The 21,357-nt window shown below is 19.0% G+C and overlaps 2 protein-coding genes across 2 annotated transcripts; one reads left to right on the top strand and one right to left on the bottom strand.

Moving 5' to 3' along the window:
* Positions 1-4,748: 4,748 nt before the first annotated feature.
* LOC122714148 (mitochondrial-processing peptidase subunit alpha) lies at positions 4,749-10,208 on the top strand. The gene is made up of 11 exons (XM_043935225.1): positions 4,749-5,009; positions 5,151-5,401; positions 5,586-5,665; positions 5,737-5,922; positions 7,340-7,432; positions 7,515-7,687; positions 7,892-8,015; positions 8,115-8,323; positions 8,406-8,571; positions 8,662-8,794; positions 9,859-10,208. The coding sequence occupies exons 1-11, from the start codon at positions 4,954-4,956 to the stop codon at positions 10,035-10,037; spliced, it is 1,650 nt and encodes a 549-aa protein (XP_043791160.1). The 5' UTR covers positions 4,749-4,953; the 3' UTR covers positions 10,038-10,208.
* Positions 10,209-11,789: 1,581 nt separating this feature from the next.
* On the bottom strand, positions 11,790-18,868 carry LOC122714129 (60S ribosomal protein L5). The gene is made up of 6 exons (XM_043935194.1): positions 18,780-18,868; positions 18,061-18,246; positions 17,858-17,992; positions 17,201-17,406; positions 16,762-16,939; positions 11,790-12,027 (listed from the first exon to the last, which is right to left on the bottom strand). Exons 1-6 carry the CDS (start codon positions 18,780-18,782, stop codon positions 11,839-11,841), a joined length of 897 nt encoding a protein of 298 aa, XP_043791129.1. The 5' UTR covers positions 18,783-18,868; the 3' UTR covers positions 11,790-11,838.
* Between the last annotated feature and the right edge of the window lie 2,489 nt (positions 18,869-21,357).

Raw genomic sequence — 21,357 nt, 5'->3', positions numbered from 1 at the left:
TTGAGATTTATTTTAGTTTATTTCATATTATTATTATTATATTGTGTTTATATTATGAATAAAGTGAAGTCAATCCATGATTGCCTTTTGAGTTTCAATATTTCTGTTAATTTCTTGAATTCTATTGAATTTTTAAATACTTTTTATAATTCTTAAATTTTTTTTTTTCTTAATATTGATTATTCCATTATAGAATCAGTCTTTTACTTTTAGTTTAGTTTTTTTTATTATATCTAATGCTATGTTAATTATCGTGATCTTCTAATTTTTTTAGTTTTTTTTTTTTTTTAAATCTATTCTAGTTAAACGATGTTACAGTATATAACTATTAGAATATTAAAATTTTCTAATTTTCTAAACAATCTGAGCAATTGTTAAATAATATTTTAGATTTTAATAATTTCTAAGTTTTGATTATTTGGCAAATAGATGTTATAAACACATATTTTCTTTTTAAGCATTAAGATAATTGCTACTATTTCAAACTTTGATTTAACTATAATTTCTACAAAACTAATGTTGTTTCTAATAAAGACAACATTAACAATTTCTCTTGCAAATAATAGTATCTGTTATTTTAATAAATTTTATATTTTTTTTTCTGTTTAAATTAGTTATATTTTAAATATTTTAGAGATATAGAATTTCTAAAATAATTTTATTTACCAGTATTTGTGAAATTATATTTTATTATTATAACTCCATACATAATCTCGTATACATTTTCAAAATCAGTATTTTAAATTAAACATTTATTCTTATTCATTTGATGTTTAATCAAATTCGCATAATTTATTTGCATTCAGTCTACTAGTTGATGATAATGATAAAAATAATATAGGTAATTTTTTAGATAATTTTATAGATAATTTGTATTTTCCTGAAAAACATATACTTCCAATTGAAATTTAAAGAAATAGAAAAAAAATAATCATAGTCTTAGCATTTATAAAATGTAAAATATCGGAGATGCGATGACTATTCTAATGTAGCTAATATGAAAATATACAGTCTAAATTAAAATAATAATAATATTCATAAATATAAAAATTATAATAACAACAATATTTTTCTTTCTCTATATAATAATATACTTATGTTATTGAATACCACTGCATAAATAAAATCTATTGAAATCCAACATTTTTTGATTATTTAAAATTAAAACATGAAAAAAAATAATCATTATGATCAAATCATTTCTGACACTGTCAACCATCATAGCCGGCCAAAGAAAATTATGTATTTGAATAATTCTAAAGATATTATTTCATTTCTCAATGACCTTTATATCGTATAAGCATAGTTTCTTCATACTACTTCATACATCTTCATATATCTACAGTATATAGACATAATATAGATTATATAGACACATAGTATAGATACTTTTTTTTATATATCATATAGATTTCAATATAATCAATATTCGCTATTATCGTTATCCGCATGACAAAATAATAAAAAGTATAAAATAATAATCACACCATTATCCACATAAAGAAACGTGAAAAACATCGCATTATGATGTGTCACTGCAAAATTTTGCGAATAATTTGAAAAATAAAATCAATCATCTATTGTATTGTATGAGGGGAAAAAGTTGTTAGAAATGAAACTCTTTTTAAATATATTTTAAACTTATTAAGATCAATAAATGAGAGCTAATTGATTAATTGATTTAATTAAGTATTAATATTAATATTATATATTTATTATATATTTATAACCAAATAGATAATATTTTTTAGACAAATTATCAATTTTATTTGAAACATTTTAAATATCACTATATTATATCACTTGACTAATTGACAATGCAATGATGATTGTAATGAACTAATTGTATTAAGTTTGTAGGCAACATTCAATGTGTTATATCTATACATATAAATAAAATTTAATATATTGTTCCGAAATTTTTTTATTAATATTTTGAAATCTAATAAATGAAGCTCTTTCTTTATTTCCTTTCCTAATTGTGAAGCTTTTTGAAAGAATATCCAAATTTTAAATTTAGAATATTCATTCTTACAAAATTTCAATAAAAACATATGCTTTTCGGAAATATAGCCAATATTACATTCGACACCTACACATTCAAATGAGCAATGCTTGATGATCTGTTCCATGATAGAAAAAAAATTTTATATGCATAATGAAATTATATTTATATACTTATAACTATTAGAATATTAAAATTTTCTAATTTTCTAAACAATCTGAGCAATTGTTAAATAATATTTTGGATTTTAATAATTTCTAAGTTTTGATTATTTGGCAAATAGATGTTATAAACACATATTTTTTTTTAAGCATTAAGATAATTGAAGCAATAAGAAATTCATTAAATAATTTTAATATGAAAAAGAAAATTTTTCTTATGTATCTAAATTTAACTATTTTACTATTTTACTATTTTGATTCATGAAATTGTTTACGGCCTTTTTAGAATTTATTTTTGTATTCTTCATTTGACTTTTTTAGTTATTCGATATTAATAACAACCAATATTAATAAAAATAATTGAAAGAGTTTATTATTAAGTACATTAAGTAATTTTGAATTTCAAATTTCATTGTTTGAGCATTTAAATACTACTAATAAAGGAAAAATATTTAAATATTTCAGCAAAATAAATGGCATTTTTCTTAAACTTCTAATCCAATAGCCTTGCAAATTCCAAAGATAGATAGAATCTTCTCTTGTGGTTTTGGAATTAATCTGGTTGCATTTCAAAGAAAATTTCATTAGTGTTTATTCGCTTTCATTAATGTTATATCGTTTAAATACTTGTTAAAGAATTCATTTTTATATGCTGAATAATCTATTAATTTTCTTAATTATTTTATTCAGATTTCTTATCATCAAGAGATTTAGATTTTTGCCATGCTTTTTTTAATTTTTTCTTTTTTGTAATCTGCTTCATAATAAAATTTGAGTATTTGTTTTGAATAAAATAATTTATTGTAAAAGTTAATTGCTTCAACAATATGTTGTGTTAGATTTTGCTACTTTGTCTATGTTATATTTTGTATTTAATGAAAAGTTATAATTTATTAAATGTTATTTAAATATTCACAAAAAACTATCCAATTTATATATTTATTGTGGATCTATTGTATTACTATTATAATTGATAATGATCAAATGAAAAATCAATAAGGTAAGCTTGAATGTAAGAAGACAAGATACTTTTAATGAAAAAGTATTTTATTTAAATTGATCAATTGATCAAGTAAATTGATTCATCAATATTTATGTGCTTTAATTTATTCACATATTTTTTAGGAATATTCTATCTCTTAAATTTATGATTTTCTATCCTCAAGAATCATTTTTCGCATTGAAATCATCATCTATTTAAAATCTATCGTTCATATTTAAAGTAAAGAAAGCAAAAAATTTTGTTTAGAAATTATATATCTACAAGGATAATATTAGAATGTCAATAGAACTATCGCATTTATTAATTGTAGGTAATCATGCTTATAAATTGAGAGTACATAACATTTTATATTGATCTTGATTATTTTAATTATATTTCCATATGTCTTATTAGTAGGATATTACATTATCATATTCTCTAATCTTTAATTAACTTTTTTTAATAAAATGTATAATTACAATTTAAATTTTTTAACTGCTAAAAGTTTTTTGTTTATGCTTATGTTGCATAATCATAATTATAATCATAATTGTAAATTGTTGAATATAAAAGATAAAGATAAAACTATAAATGATATATATTTTGATTATTTATAAAAAGATGAACTTTTTGTTTTTATTAAAAAAATAATAATTTTTGTATATATATTTTTGTATATAAAAGATGAACTTTTTGTTTTTATTAAGAAAATAATAATTTTTGTATATATAATAATAAAAGCTATAATTAATAATAAATAGTAATTTACCTTTTCAATTTTTTTACATTGAAAATAAAATTTTATATAAATTATTAAATATGATCAATTTTCAAAAATAAGTACATATGATAATGGTACTATTTTATTTAATATTTTATAAATATATCTATTTATTATATATACTATATTTATTTTATACTATATTTTTATATTATTTATACTATATTTATTATGAATTAAAATACTATTTTATATATTTTAATATAGTTTAATGTTTATAATTCATTTAATAACTTTTTCTAAATTATCATTATTATTCATATCATTATTAATTTTTACTTATATGTTTATTTAATTTCTTTCACTTGGTTTTATATAATTTTTTTGTTTTTTCATTTCTATTAACTTATATGCTATAATATTTATAAAAATTGATAAAAAAGCTAATGATAAGCTAATCATTAATAAAGTTAATAAAATTAAGTAATCATAAAAGCTTAAATTTTTTTATTTTAATATTTATTCAATAAATATTTTAAATATAAATAGTATATAATAGTATATTTATAAAATATTAAGTAAATACAATCTCAAATCTATTCAAAATTTATACATTTATTTTATCATTTTCATCATTTTTAATATATATATTATATTCTATTTATTATAATTATTTACATATGATTATTAGAAAAATTATATATATTTAAATCAATTTTTTTAGAAAAATATTTTGTTTTTCAATTTATCGCAAAAAATATAATAATAGACGTTAGAATCACGTTTCTGAAATAAAAAAACAGTATTTTTTATTAAGTTTTACATCACGGATTGTATCTAAAGTAGGTTGTATTCTAACATATTTGAAATTATTCATCACTATGTTTTCAAAAGACTTATAACTGTGGCGCTGTGATTCGTATGAAATTCTTGTTGAATGTATAAGTTCGTTTATTTAATAGGAACTATTTGTTTAAAGTTTTTATCGAAGTTTTTAAGATTGTTCAAATAATCATTTTTTGTTTCTGAACTGTGAAGATAATAAGTTAATTTATATATTAAATGATTTGATACGAAAAATAAAATGAAAATGCTTATGAAAGTGTCGCAAAGTTCCTTGACAGTTGCTTTCACGAAAAGGTAACTATCTCTATAGTAAAAAAAAGCTCTGCAATGATATAAATGTTTTTCACTTAACCTTGTAAAACGACAATAATACGTTTGTTCAATGATTATTTTTCTATAAATTAATTTTTGCATTAATAATGATATTTTTTACAGTGCAATACAAAAAAAGACGTTTCCTTTTCTCAAAAAATGTGATTTTTCCTCTCAAAAGGTATCTAATAATAAAATAACAAGAAAATCAATTGTTACACCATTCCCTCCGTTAACCGAACCGATTCCTAATTTACCTAAAGCTATTTATGCTACTGCTAAAGAAGAACATCAGGGTACTAAAGTAACAGTTTTGTCGAATGGATTAAAAGTTGCTTCTGAAAATCGATTTGGTCAATTTTGTACAATAGGTGGTAAGTTCTAAGAATTATTCTTAGAAATACTTTTATTTATTTGTTATATTCTTTATTTATTCATATGTTTTATATTTATTAAATTATATATTTAATATTATAATATTAATATAATATATAATATATTTAATATATATAATATATTTAATATATATAATATATTTAATATTATAATATTTTGCAGTATTGCTTGATTCTGGCCCTCGATATGAAATTGCATATCCTAGTGGTATTTCACATTTTCTGGAAAAACTAGCATTTAGTGTAAGATTTTTATAATATATTAAAGAATTAGTATTTAAAGCATAAAAAAAATCAGTAAATTATTTTTACAGTCTACCAAAACATATAAAAATAAAGATCAGATAATGCTTGCATTAGAAAAACATGGAGGTATATGTGATTGTCAAGCATCCAGGGATACATTTGTTTATGCAGCATCAGCAGAACGTCATGGATTGGATACTGTCGTACAAATTTTAGGAGATATTGTTTTAAGACCTCAAATTACAGAGGAGGAGGTAAAAAATTTATTGTGTATTATAGTAAAATATAATTTATTTTATAACTTATATAATTTATTTTATATAATTTATTTTATAATTTATTTTTAATACATTTTATATTTATTTTATAAACAAAATGCTTTGTTAGAAATAATATATGTTATTTTCATAAATTTATTATTATATATAGTAATAAATTTTTAGATTTTATAATAGAATTTATATTAGAATTAAATCTAAAAATTTTTGAGTTTTGATAAAAAATTTTTTTAATTTTGATAGAATTAAGTATTTTTCTATTATTAATCCTTAAAATATATGCATAAATAGAGATTATTCATATTCAGATATTTTTGAAAAGATCAAGTTATTCAGTTTATATATTTGCAATAATATTGTTTTCAAACAAATTATTTTAATTTTTAATTTTTATTATTTTAATTTTTTTTAATTTAATTTGAAATAAATTTTCTTAGATTTTCTCAAAGATTTTTAATCTACTGAAAAACTGTCAGATGATTTTTGAATGATTAATGATCTTTTCTGGAATTAAAATTAAATATTTTTTTCATAATAAAAAATTTTTGAAAATCTATAGAAATTTCCCAAATCTTATTTAAAAACTATTATAATTTTTTAAATAACATAACATAGAAATTACTAAATTTAGATGGTTTTATTGAAAATAAATATTTAATGATATATGAAAAATGTAAAATATAAAAAAAATTACATAAATTTACAGTTTTCAAAGAATTTACAATTTATTATATTATATTATTATAATTATTATATTATAATAATTTTTTATTTACTTTTTAATTTAATTTAATTTTAATTTTAAATATATATTGATTCTTTTTTTAATATTATATTATTTGTACTAATATTATGAATTATTAATACTTATAAATTGAAAGAATGGCATGTTTACAAGCTTATTAAATATAATATAATATGATATTAATGATTATCATTGTATTATAAAAAAAAATTTATTTGTATTTATTTTATATTAATTACAAAAAATTATTTATGAAAAATACATCTTTTTTTATTATATCTTTTCATTTTTTATAAAATAAGAAAAAATAATTTAAATATTTAAAATATTTAATTTTATAAAATTATTCAAATTTGTAATAATTTTTATATTATACTATTTAAAAAATTTTATATATTTTTATTTTATTTAAAGATTTTATTAAACTATTAAATTTTTCAAAAAATAATTTATTGTCATTTATAATAATTCAAAAAATATTTCAAAATAAAGATCTGTATAATAAAATATAATTTATATATAAATTTCGATATAATTTATAATTCGATATTATTTTATAATTTTATATTATACATTCTTATTAGTATAAAAATTTATTGTATGCAAATATATAATGTAAAAATTTAGGCAATTTATATGAATTTTTAGATAAATGCAGCAAGACAGATGATCCACTTTGAATTAGAATCTCTACTTACCAGACCAGAACAAGAGCCAATACTTATGGATATGATTCATGCAGTATGTAAATATATATATATATATATATACACATAAATATTTCAGTAAAATTTTAAAAATATACATCTTTTACTGTATATAGGCTGCATATAGAAGCAATACTCTTGGATTTCCAAAAATTTGTCCAAAAGAAAATATTGATCTTATAGATAGAAAAATATTATTTGATTATTTAAAACGCCATTATTTACCACATAGAATGGTAGTAGCTGGAGTTGGTATAGAACATGAGGATCTTGTTGCAGCAGTTCAAAAGTAATTATATAAATAAAACTGTTAAGTATTCATTACTATATATAATTAATAAAATATTATTAAATTGATTTAATTTTTTAAGCTTATAAATTATAAATTCTATATTTATTATATATTTAAATTGTATAATAAATATATTCTATATTTAAATTACAATATTTCATTTTTAAATACATTTTTTGAATTTTATAATAATTATTATAGATATTTCGTCAATGAAAAATCAGTTTGGGAAGAAGAAAGAATAGAAGAAAATTCAATATCCGTAAGAAAATCTTTAAATAGAGTTGATGCTTCAATTGCTCAATATACAGGAGGTTACATACTAGTAATTATTGCTTTAAATTAAATAAATACAATATAAACAATAACATTTATATAATAATATTATTATTATATAACAACTTTAAATTCTATATTTGTATAGGAAGAATGTAATGTACCTGTATATGCAGGACCTAGTGGTCTACCAGAATTATCACATGTAGTAATAGGTTTAGAAGGTTGTTCTCATCAAGATTCAGATTTTGTAGCAATGTGTGTTTTAAATATGATGATGGGTGGTGGTAATAGCTTTAGTGCTGGAGGTCCAGGAAAGGGAATGTATACTCGGTTATACACAAATGTACTTAACCGGTAAAACTTAAAATGCTATTTAAAAAAAAAATGCTATTAAAAAATGAGAAATAAATATTATTATAAACTTATTATTTTACAGATATCATTGGTTATATAGTGCAACTGCATACAATCATGCATATGCTGATTCAGGTCTTTTTTATATTCATGCATCTTGTATACCATCTCATGTTAGAGATATGGTAGAAGTAATTGTGCATGAAATGGTTACTATGACAAATAATATTGTAGACAGCGAATTAGCGGTATAGTTATATTTATTAAATTTTATTTATATAAGTATAATAACTATATTTTTCTATTTTTTTTAATCTTATGTAATATTTTAATAATAGAGAGCAAAGAAGCAACTACAATCTATGTTACTTATGAATTTAGAACAAAGACCTATTGTATTTGAAGATATTGGGAGACAGGTTTTAGCCACTGGTTCTAGAAAACGGCCAGAATACTTTATACAAGCAATTGGTATGTTTTATATTACATTAAAATTCACGAATATTGATAGTTTCAAACAATTAAAAAATAATCTCTCATGCATATACATAACAGAAAGCATGAATTATATAGTCAAACGAATATAGTCATATTTATATTATTATATATATTTTAGTTAAAATTCATTTATTTATTAACAATAACTTAGCATTGATATATCATTGCATTGTTTTGATAGCAGCATAAATATTTTGACTATTAAAATAAAATGACAATTTCTTGTATAGATGACTATTCATTTTATTACTAAATGTACTAATATACATATGTATGTATAATTAATTATATTAATTATATTGCATATGTATAAATAATTGAAATTTAATGTGTTAATTATAATGTTTAATTAATATATGATAATATTTTAAAATTATGAATATATTAATCCGGTACTGTTCATACATTGTATTGTAATAATCTTTATGTTGTTTAATTAATCTACTATCTTTTTTTTTTTAATTGTTTTAATTCATTATTTCAAAGTTAAATGCTAATAACTTTATATATTTCTAACAATTTCATATTATATTATATTAAACCATATATATCATATGGAGAAATTAAAAAACAATTTTCTCTTCATTGAACACTTTCTTTCAAAAAATCTATTCAGCCAATATTCGTGAATTTTAATACAGATTCTCTCTTTAAAAGTTTAGTACTACTAATCATAAATATTTTCGTTTTTATATATATATCTTTTATATAATTTTTGTGTAAATAAAATGTTACTAGATAACAAATATCAATCTTATATATAACATGATGTTATTGGCAAAAGAATCATTCTGTGTAATTATTTTATAAATATTATTTATATATTATTTTTTAATGACCTGACATCAAAGTACAATAGTATTGATTTTCCAATTTTTACTGAATCTTTTATCTTACATTTTATTATAATTATTATAATTTAAAAATTTTTAATTAGTTTAAAAAAATATTAAAATTATTTTCAATATATAATAATTTGATGTCATGTTATCATTAATGATGAAAAAATCATTTTATTCGTTCATATTCATTTGTAGATGAGATATCAAAAGATGATATAAAAAATGTAGCACGTCGATTACTTAAATCACCACCTAGCGTAGCTGCTCGAGGAGAAGTGAGAACTATTCCTTCAATCAGAGATATTCAAGCTGGATTAATTGATGAGCAAGGCAGATTACCTGGTTCCCGTAGTAGATTATCACTCTTTCGTTAATTAAAAAAAGTTATTAATGTAGAGAATATTTTTTGGCAAAATTATTTGCCATATATAAATTGTTGATTTATCTCGAAATTAAGATTTTATATTCTGAATATCATATGTGATTATAAAAGTGTTCTTTAATTTATTTACAATCCATATTTCAATATATTTATTTTAACCTTCTTTCTATGTGTTTAATAGACGACTTTTAAATATTTTTTTTTCCGCATTAAATTTATTATGTATATATTGATATAAATACGTTATGTAAAAATACATGTAATAATATGTATATGTATATGTACATAACGTATAAATAGAAATATAAGCAACAAATATTCTTAATCATTACATATTAAATGAAATATTTATCAGATAATCTAATAAAAATATTTTATGCCAAATCAATTATTTTTTTATGCAATTTTTGGAATTTTATTGAAATTTAAATGCTATAATTCATGCAAAAATAGAAGAGAAAAAAGTTTAATTCATTATTTATATAATTTTGAAATTGTTTAAAAAATATAAATTCAAAGTAGATAATTTTTATTGTTTTTCATAAAAATTATCTTTTCATTAATTATTAAATTTATGAATTTCATTTTTTTATCGTAAGTTTGAATTTATTTTCAAAGTGATGTATTAAAATACAAAAATAAAATAATTAAAAATGTAAAAATATAGTACATTAAAATCGCTATTATGATTGAAAAATTTTATTAATCAAGTTTTTTCTTATTTTTATATTAAACAATAATACCATCCAAAGAATATACATTAATCTTTTAATATATTATTGAAATATAAACATTATATTTGTTAATACAATCAAATATCTTTAGAATATTCTAAACACAAAAATTTATATAAGAACTTATTTATACAGAGTAAGACTGCGATATAAAAAATAAGTTTTATTTTTATTTCATTTCATTTTATCTAATTTAAATTGTTTAATGAATAAGCTTCAATCATTTTTATGTATCAATTTTAATGTATTTTAATTTTAAGAATCGAAGATATCTCATGAATATATTAATATCATATAATTAAATATTTTTCATATAACTGTACTGTTATTGTATTATGATTTATAAATCTTCTAAAATATTAATATTTTGATATTTTTTTGTTTTGTGATTTTTATTAAATTTAATAAAAAAATGAACTGTTATATGATTAATATTATGAAATAATTTTAATAAATCAATGAAATAATTTAAAAATACAATATTCAAAACAGAATACAAATATCTTTTTTTAAACTTTTTAATATTTGAATTTGAAATAAAATTTGCAAAATAAAAATATATATATATTTTTAATAATAATAAATTTTTAATAAAGTTTTATATTACAAACATAATATTATGAAAATTTATAAATTCATTCTTCTTTTATGGATAAAATAAAAAAAAGTGAAATTCATGTCAGAGATAAAAATTGTTTTATAAAAATTTTAACATTATAAATTATAATTTATAAATTATAACATTAAAAGTTTATATTTTTTTAACAATTTCGAAATCAGACAAATTATCAATTAACTTATAATTTATAATATGCCTTTAATATTTAAATTGATTATAAATGATAATATATTTGTGATTAAATATATATATAGATATATATATATATTAATATACATACAACATATGGTTTTACATAAAATCTATATTAAAAGTTGCGATTATTTTTAAATAAATTATTACATAAAAATTTATTATTATATTGATTAACATGATAAAAAAAAATACAAAATTTCTATCGTATATTTTTATTTCTGAACAATTTCTTCCATGAAATACAATTAAGCTTCCACTTCTTCTAATGTCTTAAGAAAAGAAGCTTTCTTTTGAGCAACACGATTCTTTCTTTCTGATAAAGAAAGTTTGGCGCGATTCCAACGTTTTTTCACAGGTATTTTTTCTTTAGTAACCTTCGTATGTTCTGGATTTGCGCGTATAGCTTCATGGGCATTCTTATAAATGCTTTCAATCTGTAGACAAAAATAAGAAAAATATTTTTTTATATAAGTATTTTATGTATAAAATAATATACATACAGTAGATGTAAAAAGTATTTATATAATAATTAATTTCAATAAAAGTTCTGTTTATTAACAAAATTTGAACAAACAAATAATACATTTTATATGTACATATTTTAAAAGTTTTTAGAATAATTTATAAAAAAAAAATTATGCTATTTATATTTATTACTAAAATATTAATAATCCAGAAAGTAGCAAATATATATATATATATATATATATATATATATATATATTATATATATATATAACTATTTATATGGTCATATTTCATTAAACATATGATATAAATATTGTAACTTGAACATAAAAAAGAACAAAATATTACGAGTTGTAATAAAGGTTATAAAATTATTTATAATTATGAGTATTTATTTATTTATTGTAAAAGTTGTTAAGTTTAAAAAGTTTGGACATTAATAAATCTAATATTACATCAATTTTTAATTAAATCAAATATACTATAATCTGTATGTAGTATCATAATAAAATAGCTTGTAAAAAATATTATGTAAAAAAAACTGAAGAAACAATTGCAAATGAAAGAATGAAGTTTTGAAATATTATAATCATGTGATAATGGAGCATTTTCAAATTTACTCTTATCTATATATTTATGAATTATAAAGTTTAATTATAAATCATTTTCTTAAAATTCCAATTTTTTTAGTTTTTATATATAGAATATCTTTTATATAATATCTTTTTCTTTCATATTAAATATGAATGTTTTATCCTTGTGTTTTTATAATTCATATTTTCAATAAATTTATACATTACATTTGTTATATTATTTATATTGTATATGTAATAAAATATGACTAATATAAATACTTACTAGTTATATAATTATAACTTTCTAAATATTTATTAATATATTTTAATAATAAATCTGGATAACATTTTTTTTTAAATTATTCAAATTACTTTAAAGATTTCTAATATATTATTATATATAATTCTATCTATATCTATCTAATCTATATATTATTATATATAATTTATTTGTTGAGATTTTATTAAATATTTTTCGATATGATTATTGATTTTGGTTGATAGCCATCGAATGAATATAAACGATCATCGATTTTAACCTTTTGCGCTCCAGATCTTTTTCACTCGGCCGAACCAACAAATTTCAGATGATTTTTCGCACTCGTTTGGTGAATTTTTTATAGCTAACTTAACACGTTGACTGCCGCATCACCCATATTCAGATAACAACAAAAGTTCTCATCGGGCCGCGTCACCCATTTGGGTGATGCTTATTTGACTACTTATGAACGATCTTCGTAGGTATTTGGAAAGATATTCTGCACGGTGTAATAAAATTATTAAATTGTTATAAAAATAAAAAAATAATTTATTAAAAAAATTATTTTGAATGTAAAATTTTAAAACATTTTATATAAAGCTGAGGTAATCCAAATAATTTGGACAAAAAGTTGTCTTTTTTAAATTCCTTCGTGCGTTTGATCGATCCATTTGTTGTCTTTTATCCGAATAACATAATTTGCATGCAGTCTAATACTTATACCAGAATTATTTTTCCGAACAGCAATATTATGTTGACTCCGTTGAAAGTTTTGACAAGGTTTTGTTGTATTTTCGGATAATCCTAACAATTTTGCAGCTAATAATTCTTTAAATCTTCTAATTTTGGAGTATCACGAGTCTCATGGTAACGACATTAGATAATTTATGAACATATCGTACTCTGACCATTGGACACGAGTACCTGCTGTGACCCTAATCTCTAATAGACAAGCCACACGAATAATTTATATACAATTCACAACTAAGAAGTACATTTGTTACGACTAATCGAAGACATTCAATAGTCATATTATCCAAATTATAATCCAAATTATCCATATTAAAATATCCAAAATATACTATATAAATCAGTACTATTCAATACTATTGTCAATACAATTACTATTATCAAGTAGAGAGGTACTATTGTCAATACAATTACTATTATCAAGAAGAGTAATGATGGAAACAAATGATGCGAGACATTCTTGCAACCATCAAATTAAAATATCGGTAGAACTACTGGATTACGCTTGATACAGCGGCGCACATGGCCTGAAAAAGATTTCGTTAGAAATATGCATGGCAGTCAACAATAATTTCACACACAAATTAACGTATAAAACTTTTATATTTTAATATTTGTATCTTTATAAAGAAAGAAAATTTATTGAATATTAAAGTCTATCTTGTTTTGTATAATATTTTAGTAATAAAATGTCGTTTCTTATGTCTTTCTTATTTCGTCGAGAGTAAACCTTATAATCCCAATAACGTGCTCTCATATTCACTGTCTATTATTCTTATTTTTTACCTTTTCTTATTATATCTCTATTTTCATCATTATTTTCTTTCTCTTATTGTCAATTTCTTAATAAATAAAAGTAATTTTATCATTCAATAATAAAAAATCAAACTCATCTTCATTTGAACTAATTTCATTATCATTTACAAAAAATTCAGAAACTTTCAAAATGATATTTCTATTGCCATGACTACCAAACTCGGATTAACGACGAAAAGTTCGATCTGCGTCTATTTTGAGATAAAAAATCTAGCTATTTAACAGTATATTATTTTATACTTTATAAGATTATATATAGAGTTTTAGGAATCTATTCATGAAGCGATATTTTAAAAAATCAAAGATAAATAAATATTGTCGCCGTTCGAATTGCCGCATCAATCAAAGAGATGCCCGAGAATCACCATTGAAGCGCAAAAAATTAATATCACAATAGATAAATATCGTACCAAAAAGATATAATAATAAATAATAATATAATAAAAAATAACCGAAGTTTTTGTTGAAATTAATTACTACATACATATTTTTTATATTTATTATATACATTATTGAATATGGTTATATGATAAATATTCATCACTAATTTTACAAATTATTTCTTGTTCACATTATTTATTTTTCTTTCATTTATATTTTCAAATTATCTATTCATATAATAATAAAATGAATATTCCTATAAGCAATATTTTATACAAGATATTTGTTTTTGTTGTAAACATGAAAAAAAAATAATTTTGATAATTATTTAAAAAATTAAAATGAAGAACTGATTTCAATAAAAATATGTACAGAGAATAAAATTTTAAATAATTTTTTCTTGTATATATATTTGTTTAGTTTTAATTTTTGAAATATTTACAAAGAAAGATTATTGTTAGATTGTTGTAGAATTTTGTTTACAACATACTTATGTGTTAGCATACTGCCATTTTTCATAATTTATTTTTTTTTTATATAAATATATGATAACAATTGGCATCTAAACATATGTATAAACTATCACTACTCTTAGTATCTTATTAGAGACTTTGGGCATTTTATAAATCTTTAGAATCCATGAAATGCGAAAATAAAATATAAAAATATAAAACAATAAAATATAATAAAATAAAAAATTTTTGATTGAAATTAATCAATACAATAATAAATATTAACTATGAGATTAATATTACTATCATTTTAATCTATCATTATATTTTTGTTTTTTAAAAAATTGTTTTATATTTTCGTTCGATTCAAAAGAATTCGGGAAATGATCAAAATTTCTATGAATAGATACTAAATGTAATTTCACGAAATACTTAAACTCGAATGAGATTAAAATATTTAAGCTTAAAAATTTGTGAAGTTTTTTTTAACCACTTCATTCGTATATTTTAAATTTCAGCTATTCTGATATATTTACATTAATAATGTAAACATTATGTACATTTGTTTACATTAATAATGTAAAACAATAATTAATGCTACTAAGCACACATATATTTATAAATGTATAAATAATGAATATATGTATAAATGTATAATGTATAAATGAAATTTAACATTATATGTTTTATGTCAACAAATTTAATAAATAGTAAAAATTTTTTTTACAAATATCTCAAAAATTAAGAATGATATGCATGTATTATATGCACAAGAAAAAATTGTTCAAAATCTTGTCCTTTATATATATTTAAAAATTAGTGAAATAATCTTTCATATAATCACTATCATTTTTATTAGTAACATCATATTTTAAACTCGTATTTATGTCAAATCATATTATATAAAAACATTCAATTAATTATGAATATTTTTAATTTAATTATATTTTATGATTATATCAAAAATTTTATTTATAAAACTATCTTTATCAATTAATATCTACTTCTATTTATACATATCTATTTCATATAGATATGTATAAATAAATATAATAGAAATGTAGATATATGATAGATATATAAATACATATCTATATATACATCCACCTATCTTTTTCAATTTATATTGATTATTATTTTAGAATTAATTAAAATGCAGAATATAATACAATTGTACTAGTTTTTTTTTATTTTTTTTATAATTTATTGTTTATGAGAATATTGATTAATAAATAACTAGTAAAAACAAATTTTATATAATAAAATATTGATATATAAAATAAAAATATAAATAGCAGAAAATAAATAAAATGTAACATAAGTTGATATGATAAATGCTATATCATGCATTTATTTCTTACAACCAATGCACTTATTATTGTCCAGTTGCGACACTGCAGAAATTATGAAAGTCTACAGTAATTATAAACTGGACGAATCATAATCATAAAATGAACAAATACTTACACTATCAGCCGTAATACCATTTTTTATATATTGTGAAAATTGTCGTTTGAAAGCTTCATCATCATCTTCTTCTAATGTTTTCATATAATTTGCAACATGTTGTCCAAAAATATGTTGTCGATGAACATCAGCATTAAAAGATTTGGACTCGCTATCATAACCAGGAAACCTCTTGGTACTATATTATAAGAATAAGAATAATTATAAATTATATTTGAAATTACTTTATATTATTTTTATATTTAGAAGATATTATCAGAAACATAATTTTTAATCTTTTTATGTCTATGCAAAAAAGTAAATTGTATTGTAGAACACAAATACAAAATCATGTCTTGCTATGACTCAGATGACGCGCATGTATTATATAATCATCATAATATTAATGAATATTATTTTTCTATTTAATATTTCCTAAAATAATTAAGTTAATAAATACCTATGTGGAATATTCAGACCACCATCAACAGCACCTTTCATAGCGCCAAAAACTCTAGCACCAGTAGTTGTACGCATTAGACCAGTATCTAAATAACATCTAAATGCACCAGGGCCTTCATCATCTAATTCTTCAACATTATATTCATCACCAGTTACTTCAGTTGTTCCAGTATATAAGGTATCTAGGCCTAACTTTTTTAATAACTATACAAAAAAAATAAAAAATCATTATTTAAAAGATATTATATTTAATTTAAACTATATTTAACATTATGTAATTATTGTTCAGAATTATATATAACAGGGAACAATTAAAGTTTCTTCAGTTATGTATCAAAGCGAGCTGAGTATTTCATCATCAAATAAATATCTATAATATATAATAGAATATATTAAGCTGAGAAGTTGATATTTGGAAAAAGTATAAATTTAATTGGCCAATTTTAATTAATTTTTATATAATCATAAATACATTAAAAACCACATTTATAACACAACATAATATGACAATCAATGATTAAATAAAAAACTTTTGTCTTCATTTTATTCTAAACTTTCAATTTAGTCAACTTTTCACCTATATATATATTTATATAATATTATATTTATATATAATATAATATATAATCATAAAATATAACTATAAAAATCTTACTCTTCGTGCTAAAAGAAGACCTGTACAATATGCAGAAGCATAATTAGTAAGACCAACTTTAATACCATATTTTGGAAGTTCATGACTATAAGCTGCACATACAATTCTATCTCCTTCAATTCTTGAATATGCAACCTATATATAAAAAAATTTTTAATAATTCATAAATAAAAATTTTTAAATATTTTATTCATTATATTTACCTGACAAGTAATGTATTTCTTTGATAGACGTACAATTAATCTATATTTAGGAGTATTATATTTATTTTTATCCTGAATAGTTAATCGTTTACGTGCATAATAATCAGTTTTTCCCTCACGTCGCCTTCTGAATTTAACTTGATAACGCTTAAAATATTGTTTATTCTTAACAACTTTTACAAAACCCTAAAAAATAGATGATATAGATATATTATTTTTCATATTAAGAACGATTATATATTATGCTTCATTTATGTATAATATTCAGTGACATTGAGACAATTTTCTCATTTCTTTATCAATGTGAGCTAAAATTTTCATCATTCAAGAAATATTATTTATTAAAAATTATATTTATTTTAATATCTAATAATATTATTTATAAAACTAGTATCATTTTTGACTTTATTATTTTTAATTTTATTATGAGTACATTAAACAAATATGCACATTTCAATTAAATAAAAAAATTATTTTCAATATACTGTAAGACATAAAATTAACCAATTCAAAATAATAAATAAAATATTATTGTATTTTTTATTTCATAATATTAAAATGATTTATAACATTCATTTGTATAAGCTGCAATAAATATCATTTTTCAAATCCTATTAAATAACATACATCTAACATATTTATTTATATTAAATAATTTGTACAAATAATCAAAAATTTTATTTATTTAATTATACTAATCTTAAGAAAATTTTGCTTACCATTTTGTTCGTAAATATAATAAAATCTTTATACCGAACAATATTTTCTACCACTCCATATACGAAAAGGAAGTTATCGCTTATGCACGAAACATCTAGGGATGAATCGATTTAAATACGAGTATATTCGATATTTCTCGATACTGAGTATATTCAGTATCGATATTTATAATTCCGATATTTAATTAATATTATAAAATTATTTTAAATAATAAATATTTATTTTTATAAATATTTATATTTCAATACCAAAAATGAATAATTATTCCATTTCAAATTTCGAATTTCAATTCAATATTATAATAATTCTGATATATTTCATTATCTAATAAAAAATAATGGTACTAGAATTCACTAGATAAAATTATATCTTATTGGACATCTGCATCATGTGTTTGATTAATAAAATTTTAGATTATAATATAAAGATAGGAAAATATACAGTTAAAATATAACAGTAGAATCATATTTAAACAATATAGATTTTTGAAAAATTTTGAAAATTTTATATTTTTTAAATACAATTTTTTAAATATTTAGTTTTAAAGAAATAATAAACAAAATTTAAAAAAAAAATCATTATGATAAATAAAAAAAATTATTTAAAAAAAAAAATTTTATATAATTAATATTATATATGAAAGTCAATTTTGATTATTTTTTAATTACGAAAAAATAATTTAATTATTTTTTAATACTTTATGAAATTCATTTTTTACTTTATTTCACATGTATTTTTTTTCTTTATATATATATATATATATATATATATTTATTATAATTTTATATATTATATTTTTGTTTAAAAAAGTGATGAGATGAATAAAGTAAACGAATATAACGAATATATGAATTATGAATTGCTTTTTGAACTTTGGTTTTGCAAAGTATAATCCTAGTTAGGAAAATCCTAGTTAGATAATATTAATGTATATAAATTATTAAGTTATAAATGTAAATTATTTTTTACAATAGTAAGTATATAAGAAAAGTAGACAGAATTAGTCTGAAAATAGACAGAATTGAAAAATGCAATTAAATTTGTTTTAAAAAGAAAAAAATGTAAAAAACTTTCTAAAAATTATAAAATCTCAAACTGTCAAAAATCAAAAATTTAACTTAAAAAAATATATTAAAAAAGAAAAAAAAATGAAATATGTTTATTTGTAAATAAATATAATTTATTTTTTTTTTTAAATAATCTTATAATTTCTTATATAAAATTTTATGTAATAAAATATAATAATTTAAAAAATAAAATTTATACATATAAAAAATAATAATTTATACATATTTTAAAACATTTTGAATTTGTAAAAAATTTATTTATGTACATATATGTAGGAAAAAGTTATTATTTAATTTTAAATTTAGAATTAAACTTTATTTCTAAGACAAAGAAAATATTTATATGATTAAATTTCATCAAATTTTTGCAAAATTCATGGTTGTATTTTTATTTATTTTTGTATTTTTAAAGATATAGAGATACATGATTATGCAAAGAAAAAAAGAAAATTGAAAATAATTTTAAAGATTGAGTTAATTAATTTATATTGATTCAAAAAATTTTTAAAAAGACATTATTAAGACATAATTAAACTAAACCAAAACTAATATTTATTGCAAAAACTAATGATTTTAATAAAATCATTGTGACTATTTTTTTAAGTAACATTTAATATTAACGAAATAAAAATTTTATGTATTTTATGTAAATTTTATGTAATTTAAAATTTCATTTTAAAATATTTCTTGTTCAAAAAGAAAAATGATAAATTGGATCATGAATAAGATATAAATATTATAGCAATATTATGAATCTCAGCAAGAAGTATATATGTCTCCATTATTAATTTTCTCGTGTAAAATAAAGAACAAGGTTGTTTAAATGAAATATCTCTCAATTCATAGCCTGCATTCAATTAAAATAAATAGAAAATTTATACATTTCAAAATTATATCAAAACTATTATTTTATCTCTTTTTCATAAGCATCTAAAGATAATGTTATGCAATTATTAGTTGATTCATTCATAGTTGGACATTCAATATATAAAAAATGTTTAAAAATTTTGAAATTATTGAACTTGTTTAAGAAGATAATTTATTTTTTTCTATATTGTCCTATATATTATCCTACATAATTATCAGACATTTTATAAAATTTTTTATTAGTTATTCTGCAAAAAGTTAATAAATAAAGAGTTATATATATATAAGTTATATATATTATATAATATAAGAGATATTGTTTCAAATTGTTCATTCATTTTAAAGACATTTTTTTTCAATTTTTGATTAAGCTTTCATAAAAGTATTATCTATAAAAATTATAGAAACTCAATAGGTTTTTAAAAATTTAATCTTTAAATTCTTACATGTTTCATAGTGACATTTTTTATTATCCAATTTAGTTTAAATGAAATTAATTCACTTTTGCAAATGAAAGTTTCATTTTAATAATTTTAAAATCTTCAGAACAATTCATTTTGCTTTTAAATTCATAATCTATTATATAAATATACATCAGTAATTGAAATATCTGAAATAAAATTAATGTTATGATCTATTAAAG

The sequence above is a fragment of the Apis laboriosa genome, unplaced genomic scaffold (genome assembly GCF_014066325.1).
Source record: "Apis laboriosa isolate Shangri-la unplaced genomic scaffold, ASM1406632v1 scaffold289_cov146, whole genome shotgun sequence".
NCBI classification, from domain to species: Eukaryota; Metazoa; Arthropoda; class Insecta; order Hymenoptera; family Apidae; genus Apis; species Apis laboriosa.
The sequence above is the reverse complement of the archived record's forward strand: the minus strand, read 5'-3'. Positions and strand labels throughout refer to the sequence as shown.

Coding starts and splice junctions, on each gene's coding strand:
- LOC122714148 (XM_043935225.1), top strand. CDS start 4,954: ATGAAAATGCTTATGAAAGTGTCGCAAAGTTCCTTGACAGTTGCTTTC. Junction 8,016..8,114: donor ATACAGGAGGTTACATACTA/GTAATTATTGCT, acceptor ATATTTGTATAG/GAAGAATGTAATGTACCTGT. Junction 8,324..8,405: donor TACACAAATGTACTTAACCG/GTAAAACTTAAA, acceptor ATTATTTTACAG/ATATCATTGGTTATATAGTG.
- LOC122714129 (XM_043935194.1), bottom strand. Junction 17,407..17,857: donor GTCTTCTTTTAGCACGAAGA/GTAAGATTTTTA, acceptor TTTTTTGTATAG/TTATTAAAAAAGTTAGGCCT. Junction 12,028..16,761: donor ATGGTATTACGGCTGATAGT/GTAAGTATTTGT, acceptor TTTTGTCTACAG/ATTGAAAGCATTTATAAGAA.